Genomic DNA, 11,306 nt, shown 5'->3' on the forward strand with positions numbered 1-11,306 from the left:
CAGAAGAAAAACTGCCTGCATGTTTGCAGAATTAGCCTCAGAGACTATTAAAAACATTAATTAGAAAGAGGACTTTTTTTCTAGTGAATCATCAGTTAAGTATTGCAAGTGTGGTTGAACTAGTACAAGCCATCCCATCCCTAAAGCAAAGTGTTCCCTTAAATATCAACTTATTCCATTGAATGGATTGAGGAATCCCATTTCCCAATTAGTTGTTCCCCATCCTTTACATGGGGAGGATTAATCAACCATTTTACAGTCTAATTTAGGCAGTTAATTTGATGCAGAGCTCAAGATGCTTTAACATCACTTTACTAACAAAAGCACAACAGTTCTTTAGCAACATGCAGTAACCCCACTCCTTTAAAAAAAAAACAACTATGTCTCAACTGAGTGCCTAAAGGGACGGCACACATTTTGAACTCCCTGTCTATATTTCCCTGTCTGAGAAAACATAAAAATACATGTTTAGCCTGGTGTTAGCAGACTAATATATTGCTCTTTCAGAGCTATTTCCTTCTTCCTTTAAATTTTAAGTCTAACATAAAAACCATTACCAAAAAGTGGATCACATATATCATATATATTAGTCGCTTGCTTAGGGAAAGTTTCAGTTTTGCAAAGGCAGAAATAATCATAAGGTTTAAAATGAGAAAATTCATTCAGAATTCAGTGACTGAAAAGGCTTGACCAGGTACTGTACTTTTTTAATGTGAACTCTGCTCCTGCACCTGAGGTAGAAAATGGGTGCTTCCTTATTCATTTTTCAACCGTTTCGAAGTTCAAAATCAGGTAGCAATGAAAACTTTACGATCAACATACGAAAAGTCTTTATAACATTTTCTGTTTATGTGTCAGATGTTCTAGAGTCCATTAACTTTAGTTATTTGATTTGGGATGGCTTTAAGTTATTTGATTTAGTTATCTGACACCCCCAATGGCTTGTTAATTTCCACCAGAAGCAGCTTTGCCTTGTGGTAATTGTTAAAAGCCATGGTGGTGTTCAGAAGTTGTTTGAAGACAGACAGCAATAAAATAAAATGTATTAGAATTAAAAGCAAAGTTGGTTCCATGTCAGTACTGATCATTCTCATCAAAAATAATTAGTTTCCAGCCACCCTGCAAACTTCTATTGAAACAAGAGCTCAACAGAAAAAAAAACTATTACACATCATGCAAATCAACTTAAGTTGAGGGCCAACCCTCAGCTCCTCTTTCCATACACATACCTTTGATAAAATAGTAGGCCTTCAACTGATGTCTTACATCTTAATCATATTTATGTATGAATGGCACAACCACGAATAAATTGTGTCTCAAGTTAGCAGCAGCAAAGAGATTGTTTTAGATGTGAAACACGAGCTGGAAGCATTTCAGTAAGAAAAACAAAGCAAACGCAAAAGCAAAAAAAAAAAGACATGGCACTCTAAAGACTAAATGCTATATTTTAATGTAAGCTTTTGTGGAATACTGGAAGATAAAATACCTTTCCCACTTCACCGGACACAGAAAGGAAGATTTCCTTCCACTGCCCTTTCCCCTTATGCAAATAATTAAATGATTTAGCTGCATTGAAACCAGTGGCTATTGTCTCAAACACAGTACAATCCTGCTTTAATCCAAAGTCCGTTTGAAACAAATTCAGTTTTCAGCCCACAATGCCAGAGCGACTCTCCTATTAAGCACTATGCATACCATCCAACTATCATCGATTTCATATGAAAGTCAGCAGCCTTTTAAGGTGCAGCCCAGTCCAGCAGCAGACTTCGGGTCCTTAGACTGAATACAAACAATGTGGTTGTACGGAGAATAACATCCTGTCGCATTAGACAGAACCAACTCTGCTTTGGTAATAGACAGAAAATAATGTCCAGCAGCAGAGCCGGGAAATGTTGCTTTTGTGGACTGCAACATCCCCAAAGTGGCCACACTAAGATGGGACATTGTGGGAGTTGTCTAGAAAAGTAACTGTGTCCAACTCTGATCACATTTTGTGTGGCAAAACGATTAAAGCACTCGGCAGCTGGATTTGTAGAAAGGGCTCCTTCACCCATCCTTAGAAGCCTCATGAAATCACAACAGGATTTAATTTTAAATAAAGGTACACAGTATTTTTCAATAAATGAATTCAATCTTTTTCTAACTCCATCCAGTTCTTGATTGGAGGAGTGTAAGGTCAGGTTATTTACAGCATTAAGTTACTGACTCTGAAAGTCCTTTCATGGGGGGCGGGGGGGGGGGAGAGCTGACTGTGACTGGAATACATGTGTAATTCATCACAACTGATAAAATTAAGTCTTTTACAGCTGAAAGCATTAATCTGCCAGTCCACTTCCCATGTCAGTTTCAGATCTTTACAAGTCTACTCTACTCCATTTACATATCATGGCTGCCACTCACAAGTCACAGTCCCTGAATTAACCAGTTTAAGATAAACCAGTTGTTTAAATGGACTAACACCTCAATCCAAGGGCTCATTAAAACCGCGCATGAGAGTTCAAGAGGTTTTGTTTCAAACATCAGATCAAGTACTTTAGCTAAAAATGGTTTAATAATGGCTTTAACGACCAATATTAGCACTGTAAGATTTATTTATTTTTTTAAAAACTGCTACTGAAACAATCCTGCACTTAAAAATTAAACAGGCAAATAAGTGAACTGAGCATAAAACGCTGCTTATACTTTACAGCTTTTATGTATTCATCTAGCTTTGCCCTAAAACTAATTTTAAATTACAATCTATAATCACAGGATATGTATGCCCCACAGATGCCATTCCCAGGATAGATTGTACAGATTAAAATACACACGCACACACACACACATCTCTATCCTGATAAATTAATTTACTTGTTTAACCAAGCACTGATTTCCCTTTATAGAAGTTTCTGATTACTTGAACAGCAGCAGCAGTTTGATTCCATTTGGGTTGCAGGTGGACAGAAGGATCTAGCTGGATCTTAACCAAGAAAAGGTTACATTCCGAACCAAACAAATGTCAACAAAAAAGGTAAACACCTGCAACTATACTTTAGCATGGTATCTTCTTTGTGTGAGACAACATTGTTCTGTCTGGTATTAGAGTGGCACTGGCATCAATAACCTTCCAAGTCCTGTATGTAAAGCTCTAGTGCTTCCCCCCTTGCTTTCAAAGAGAAATATTGCTCCTGAGCCTGCCTGAAGAATAGTGGAGGGAAGGAAAAGGAGACAAAAGTAATGGTGCCAGTTTTCACCTTTTCAAGGTCTGCAGACAACAACTGCACTTCATCACAACCTACTAAATAACAAGGAACGATTGTTTTAACTCTCGTGTAAATTGAAGTGACACTGACTATTAAAGCTGTGAAGTTCTGGGATTCTTATCTGCTCAAAAGGCATTAAAATTTGCTCCTTTAACTATGACAAACTTGTGCACAATGCTGGCCCACACGTATCTTTGAGGAGCTCCAGTGAAGCTGGACTTTAGTGAAGTGGAATCATCACTTCAAATCAAAACTCTTGCGTTAGTTCAGGGACTTGGGAGAGTTGCAAACCCGCACATGAATGACAAACATGTCGCAGCCACCAGCTTTCCTCCACGCTGCACACGGTGACCCTTTACTCTTTTGAAGTTCAAAGATCTGCCTTTCGGAGGCACAGCATTCCAGATCTTCGGCTTATAAACCCATGTTAGAGCAAGAAAAATGTCAGGTTTGGATTTGTCTCCAGTCGCTGTACCATCTCAGCAGCACAGAGAAGGAAGCTAAAAATCCAGGTTCCCTTTCTTTATCACCCCTCCCAACCTGCCACATTTACAATCTTCTAAACTAGTTGTAAGTTCTTGCTCCTTCACCCTTCAGTAACTCTTAATGGTGCTCATCTTCCTGACAGTTCCACTCATTACCTACAAGTTGCAGTTCGGGAGGATCTTTTCACAACAGCCTCTGTTCACTGTGTGTCCTTCCTACAGGAGCACAGAGATCCTGTTTTTTTTTACAGCCCCACGTAACAAATTAAGGCTTGTGTTCCTAATCAAACTGGGGCACTGGGGTGTGATAAAAGATCTGAAGTCAAAGAGACACGGAGGTTGCTCTCAGGAAACCTTACCTATAAATAATGGTCCCAATCCTCCCCAAACTATGCTTGTTTTGTTAACAGTTTTGCCTCCTTGGCTACCCCTCACGTTTAAAGGCAATCTGGAATAAAACAAACACTAAAACACTAAAACAAGCCCAGCTACCCTGATGCCTAAGCTTGCATTTCCTATTGCTTTTACTTTCAAATGAATCTCAACTTTATTCAAAGATGAGAGCTAATTTTTCAAAAACACATATACAATCTGTAGGTATTACTGAGGATGCTTTTAATTACTACTCTGCTCGTAGTCAAACTTTCTTCTCCTTTGTGATGTTTTTACTCCTGTAATATTTATAATATAGAGCTGGAGATCTTAAACCGAGACTTTCTGTTTATTCCACACAGCACGGGTTGCAAAGTTTTGTTTGCTGCTTAAGTGACACGTCCATCCGATTTGCTCTGAACTCTTCCACTAAAAGTTGTACAAGTCCAGGGAAAGTGAGAGAGGAAGTTAGGTCTCTCAACTACCACGTCAGTGCAATGAAAACCCAATAAATAAACCACCTTTAGGGCAAAGAATGCCACACTAAACCCCTTCCACTTAAAAAATAGGCAGGGTATCTCTAGTCCACCTCTGCCACCATATAAATCCAGGCACAGGACTATTTCACTATTTCATTGTGCTTTAGTTTTAAATCTGCTGGCACATGTTGCTCATTACATGTCCACTGCAGCCCAGGTCCGCCTGCACAGCTTCTAATGGGCCTCATTCCCAAGCTGCCATTTGTGTGTTCCCCTCCCCCATCCTGGAAGCTTGTAGGACCGACTCTCTCTCCCCCACCCCTCACACACACACACACACACACACACACACACACACACACACACACACACACACACAAGGAAGGAGCCATTCTATATCAGTTAAGATCCTGCATACGATGCTAAATGTTAAAGGCAATCTGAAGCTGGACCTTTTCTTTCCCTCCATCTTCACATACAAACGTCTGAGGGAGAAATCTCTCCCCTTGGCCCCCGGCTTCTCTTAATAAAGGCCCTTCTCCCTGTTGGCCCCTTTACATCTGCTTGAAGTCAGGAACCAACTCCCAGCACTTCTCAGCACCACACAAAGCACATGCCAGCCGGCTGCCATTCTTCAAGCTTGCTTCCTCAGAGGAGGCCCCGATGCTTCCTATCTCTGGCTCTCTTTTGGAACACCAGACTCTCTCTTCATCTTCCCACCTCTGACAGCGCTTTCTATTATTATTATTATTATTATTATTATTATTATTATTATTATTATTATTATTATTATTATTATTATTATTATTATTATTATTATTATTATTACTATTACTACTACTACTACTACGACAACGACGACTACTACTACTACCTATTTACGACTGCTGTTACTCCTGTTCACTACAGAAAGCCAAAGTGACACATTTTCCAAGCCGGGAGGAAAAGCCACGGAGAGAAAGATGCGCCACTTTCATCCCCACCAGGAAAGGCCAGGAAGGAACCGGAGGGAGTCGAAAGGACCGAGGCGGGAGGTCCCTTCCTCGCGGGTACCTAACGCATCGGAAGTGCAGAGACAACCCCTCCCTCAAGTATACGGATATAACACCATTCACTCGCACGGTTGCACACGTGAACTTCCGCCCCACGTCTGAAACCCCAGGACCTTTTACCAACTTTAAGACACCACCCCAAAAAATGCCACACCGAAAACCCAAACCGACGCTCTCCGTTCAGAAAATGCCACCGCGCGGCTTTCCAGCCGAAGGTTTCGACGGGCCGCCCTGTGGCCGGCGGGGGTGGTGGTGGGGGCGCTTCACGCCATCTGCCGCGATCCCTTCGGGCCGAGCCTTTCCCCCACCTCCGGGTGGCCTCGCCGGGCCGCGGGCTACACTGCTCCCTTCTGCCCGACAGAGCTCACTGCGCACGGAAGGAAGGCACCACCCGGCGCGCCCCAGCCGTCAAACTCCGGCCGCCGCAGAGCAGAACCACAGGCACGGCTGGAATACACGTGTCTCGTCACTCGTCCGAAAGGAGCCCACGGGAAAACCAAAAAAATAGACGGGATCCGGCTGGCCATTTGGAAGGGAATGCAAATTCTTTTCTAACCCTGCCTCTCTCCACCGCGCCCTCCCCCAGCGCCCGGAGGCTCCCCGCAGCCCTCTGCCCGCCCCGCCGAAGGAGTCCGGGTCGTGCTGATGTGTGTGATCGATGACCGATGATGCGAGAATCCCCCCTTCCCGGGATTTTCAAGGGATGGGCACTCGGTGGCAGCCCTCCACGGGGAAATCAGGGGATCCCCGTAACGGCGTTGTGCTCCACTTATGGAGCAGGGACGATTTCCCCCCGAAAGTGGGGCGGGAAATGAAGGGTCGACCCACTCCCACCCCCGCGTCGCTCCGGAGTGCCGCCTCCGGAGCGTTGGCCTTTCAGTCCAGATAACTAGGGCGCCTTCTGACGGCACCGTTCTTCCCGAAGGCGCGGCAAAGCGAGGCCGAGAAAGAAAGGGAAGACACGGGAAAGCTGGGGGGGGGGGGCTAAAACGAGGCGAACTTCCCGTCTTGGATCTCTCTTGGGGATCGACGGCCGCCCAAAATTTCAGGGCCCGCCCCACCTGTTAACTCACGTTGACCCGAAGAAGACGGCCAGGAAGCGCGAAAGGAAGAGACTGCGCTGGGCGACGACCCGAGTTCTCTTGGAGCCCTGGGGATCGCAAAAGCGCCCCCCCCCCGACCTCTGCAAGGGAGACTCGCTTCTTCTCCCTCGCGGGTTTTGCGAGAGGAAACCGGGTAGGAATGGGCACGAGAGGGCAGGGACACCGCCCGCCCCCCCCCCCCCAAGGCGCTCCCAACTGCGCGCCTGCCGGTCTTCTCCGCACCGCCGAAAATCAGCCTAAAAGGCGCACTCCGGTTCAGCCTCGCCTTTCTCAGAACCGGCCGCGGAAGGGACACCGGGGCGAAGCAAGGCACGAGGGGCGGCCGATCGCCTTCCCCTCGCCGGATGCAGCTGCCCAGTCCCGCCCGCCCGCCGGCTCGCTCCTGGCAAAGGCTGCCAGGCTGGGCCGTACCTGTACCAGGTGAGTCCTCGCTCGTAGTTGCGGTCGAAGAAGTGGGGCTCGGCGCCCACGGCCCGCACGTCCGGATGCACCCGCAGGAACTCGAGCAGCGCCCGGGTGCCGCCCTTCTTCACGCCGATGATGACGGCCTGGGGCAGCCGCTTGACGCCGGAGCCGTTGAGGAAGCTGGAGAGGGCGCCGGAGGGATCCGCGGCCGCCCCGTTGCCCCCGCCGCCCTCCTCGTCGGGGTCGTCCTCGTCGTCGCTCTCCGCCTCGGGGCCCAGCTGGCCCTTGGCGCCGCCGGGCGTCCGCAGCAGCAGCAGCTTGGCCAGGGGCGGCCCGTGCGCCCTCGGGGCCGGCGGGGAGGCGCCTAGCGGGAGCAGTCCCGGAGCGGCCAAGGCGCACGAGCCGGCGGCGGCGCACGAGTAGACCATGCAGAGCCACAGGGCGAGCATGATGACGAGGAGCGGCACCAGCAGCAGCCTCCTTCGCCCCGGCGAGGCAGGGGCGCCGGGGGCATCGGGGAGGCGGCACCCGCTCAGGCGCAGCTGGCCCATAGGCGGCAGCCCGCGGGCGGCAGCCCCGGCACCATGGCTCTCCTCCGGCAGGAGCGGCCGGCGGCGCGTCCAAGGCTCAGCCGCGGAGCATCACCCGCCCGTCCGCCCCCTTGGCTCGCCGGCTCCCCCCGCCCTCCTCCTCCCAGAGCAGCGCCCGCGATCTAGCCGGCCGCGAGTGGCGAGCGAGCGCTCCTCTGCCGCCTGCCAGGCTGGAGCACCGAAGGGCGGGGAACAGGCGCGCCTGACTGGCACCCCTCCGAGCCTATAAGAGCCGCCCGCCGCATGGTAATTAGCCCCCCCGTTTGTTGATCAAAGGCAGCCAATCGCCAGCCGGGCCTCCCCCACGGGGCGGGAAGCGGGGAAACTGCGGGAGGCGATTAGCCATTCTTATTGGCTAATGAGCCGTTAAAGAGGCAGGGGCGGCGAAAAGGTTAGGAACCGGGCGAGTGAAAGAGGCTTTGGGGGAAGCTTGGCTGGGAGATCCGGCTGTGTTCGCAGCCGTGCCGGTGGAGCGATCCGGGATCCAAGTGTGGGTTGATCTGGCCCGGAGGATACAGAAGAAAACACACCATCTCAGCGACAGCTGGCAGAAGTTCTTCAGCTTGTTTGTGAGCCACACCTAATTGAAGAGTCCCCCGATATTACTACCGTGCTTAAGCTGCGCTCGACAATGATGATCACCAGCTGGGAAGCGGAACGGCATTTTTCAGAACTATCCTTTATAAAGAGCAAATGTGGGTCTACCGTGACGGAAGAGCACGTATGCATACTGTCTCCAGAAAATGACATTGCAAGGAAGCTTTCCTACGTCCAAACTGTACGTTAACATGTTGCTAAAGGAAAAACACAGAAAAAGAGTATTTTGTATAATGTGCATCACGTACTATGTATTCTCATAAATGTAAAAAATAAATGATTGACGGTGGCCTTTTCTGTGTCTTATTTCATCGTTCTATGCATGCGTATCGTATTTCTCTAATTTTCATTTCCCCCCTCCCAGTAACTCGGAAACTATAAGGCATAGGAAATTTGTATTCACGCCAGTGACCTCAGCATGTGAGACAATCCTGTACAGCAATTTTAATCAACATCTGAGGTGTAGTGGTTAAATTTGCTGAAAGAGTGTGGTAATCTGCCGTGGAACAACCCCACTGAAGAAGATAAGAGTGGTTACCCAGCCTCGTTGCTGGTTGTGAAGGGGGGGGCGTAAGAGTTCAAGCTTCAGGGCCCCCCAAAACGCAGGTCCGCCGCGGTCTGGCCTTGGCGAGTCTGGAAAGAGGAGAGAGCCAAGCGGGGCCTGCGAGGGATCAAAGCAGCGTCTGAGACTCGACGGGAGCCACGTGGGAAAGCGACCCCCCCGGGGGGTCACTATGAAGGCGGCGCTGGTGTGTGTGTGTGGGGGAGGCTTGCGAGGCAGCTGTCCGGTAAATGCTGCTTCCGATGGGATCTCGGCCCGCCCCCCCTCCGCTGGAAGTGGGCGGAGCTCCACAGGAGCCCCCGGCGGACCCGCCCCCCCTCCCGCTTCCGATGGGGCCGGGGCGGTGCTGGCTACCGCTGGCAAGGCGCCTGGACGTGAGTGAGCCGGCAGCCCCCTCGCAGTCACGGCGGCCCTCGAAGAGATGCCTCGCCGGCGGCAGCCCGCCTTGTATGCCTCGACTCCGCCAGCTGCGGGAGATTCCCCTTCGATGGGCAGAGGGGCGGCGGGGAGGAGCAGAGGGCCGGGTGCGCCCGCGGTTGCGTCGTTCTTCTCCCCAGCCTCCAAAAGGGTTAGAAAAGGTGCGGTGTGGGGCCTTTGGAAATGAAGTGGCCGTTCGCTTTAATAACGGAGAAAAGCAGCGCTAATTGACCGTCGAGGGGGAAAGACAGCTGTGTAACATGGCCCCCTGTTCCCGAAGCTTGGCTCCCAGCCCCTTGCCCAACCCCCTGCCCTCCTGACTGGCACACCTCCCTTCCGTTCCCGCTCAGGGACAGCCACAGACACCCCGCCAGGTCCAGAGAGCCTGTTCGCCGGCGACCCCAGGGCCAGGCCCGCCGCCATTCTCCACCGCCCATCGCACCAGTGGGATTTATAGGAAGCCCACTGCTGCGAGGTTACTGATGAAGCTCAGGCCAATAGAGGCGTTTCGAGGAAGGCGGGGGGGTGGTTTGTCGTCGCGAGGAACTCCCCGGCCCACAGACAATGTCTGGGGAAAGGGGAGGAGGGCTTGATTTCCCAGGGCCCCTCGGCGTCTCCCTCCGGATCGTTTCCCACAAATGATTTCCCAGATTTATGCCAGTCCAGGAATTTGTAACACACAATGGGATTGAGGGAAATATGTTGTGCCCCCCCCCCCGATGCTTGAGATGTGCGCGGGGGGGACTCCCTCGAGTTCTCTCCTATTTCCTGTGGCTCCCACTCTGTCACACCCCAAACACACTCGCTGCACAAAGGCGACGCATCTTGACTGTCGCAAAATGAAAATAACTATAACCGTAGTTGCGATTCATTCAAATCGTGCAGCTTTCTAAGCTTGAGTGGGATTCAGGTTGGGGAAAAAAAAATAACGCTGCCTTCCTCCGCGTGGATCGTGAGCCCACTGCCAGCCATGCGCGGAATCCTGAGGAGGTTTCCAGCTTGACGCTTACGGCTGAGGTCCTTGCTACAGTTAGGTGGAAGTAAACTCGTGCTGACGTTCCCGCGGGCATCAGGTGGGAAGAATAAAGCTAGCCTTGCTTCACCCACGGGCTTTTTGAATCTGATTCGAGCTTTGTAGGCCATGCGCGAACCTTGTGCAGGCACGCTAGGGAGGAGATGATGGGGATCTTTTCCCGTGATCAAGTTTTCACATATGAAGCGACGTGCTGCTTCCACTTATTGATAACTCCAGCACTGCGTGAGCAGAAGCGCACCTTCCAATGAAAAGCCGAGATAAGCTATCTTCAAATCGCACGCATCTCGTAACACAGAAAAATGCGAATATAATGTGCGCCGGGGTCGCGCGAAAATGCTCGGCTAACCGACATCCGTCCTCCCATTCCTAATACAGTAGTACTTTCCGCAGAAATGGTGGGAGGCTGAATGTCCTGCGACTTTTCCCCAAAGGATGAGTGTTAAAACGCGAATAGGGCTTTGCTGGAACGAAAAACATGGGGGAGGGGCGGGGAGCGCTCCTTCTGCCATTTCGGGGTGGGGGTCCCCCGGCCCCTCCGCTGTCATCCGAATTCCAACATAGAACGTCTCGATCCAACCAAGTCCGTGTTGTCGGCCCAGGGAATCGAAGAAGGCAAGGAACGTGGGATTCAGTTTCTCCCGAGAAGCAAACTGCCGCAGAATTCGAATCGGATCCTCATCTCTTAGATCGATGGTCCAGCAGGTAGCGGGAGTTGGGTTTCCTGGTTATATTCTGCCGCCTTTCCATAGGAGAGAGTAGCGAAGAGCAACACGGGAGTGAGTAGGAACGCGGAACCAAAACGCCCAGCATTTCCAGATAATTTAATAACAGTTACACAACTCAGGACACAAAGACTCGTACAAGGGACGAAACGCGTGGCACTAGTACGCATACGCGAAGGCTAAACAAGCGATCAGTAACTCACTAATTAGTAACTCACACTGATATCTAATAAAGAAGGAGAAA

The 11,306-nt window shown here is 50.2% G+C and overlaps 1 protein-coding gene across 1 annotated transcript in view; it reads right to left on the bottom strand.

Moving 5' to 3' along the window:
- The window catches only part of LOC110084026 (heparan sulfate glucosamine 3-O-sulfotransferase 3B1), a 36,243-nt gene extending 28,452 nt beyond the window's left edge, over positions 1 to 7,791 (bottom strand). The window contains exon 1 of the mRNA XM_072990412.2: positions 7,145 to 7,791. Within this exon, the coding sequence (XP_072846513.1) occupies positions 7,145 to 7,689 (545 nt within the window). The 5' untranslated portion in view covers positions 7,690 to 7,791. The remainder of the gene's footprint in view (positions 1 to 7,144) is intronic.
- Positions 7,792 to 11,306: the final 3,515 nt, after the last annotated feature.

Source organism: Pogona vitticeps, chromosome 2 (assembly GCF_051106095.1).
Source record: "Pogona vitticeps strain Pit_001003342236 chromosome 2, PviZW2.1, whole genome shotgun sequence".
Taxonomy (NCBI): Eukaryota; Metazoa; Chordata; class Lepidosauria; order Squamata; family Agamidae; genus Pogona; species Pogona vitticeps.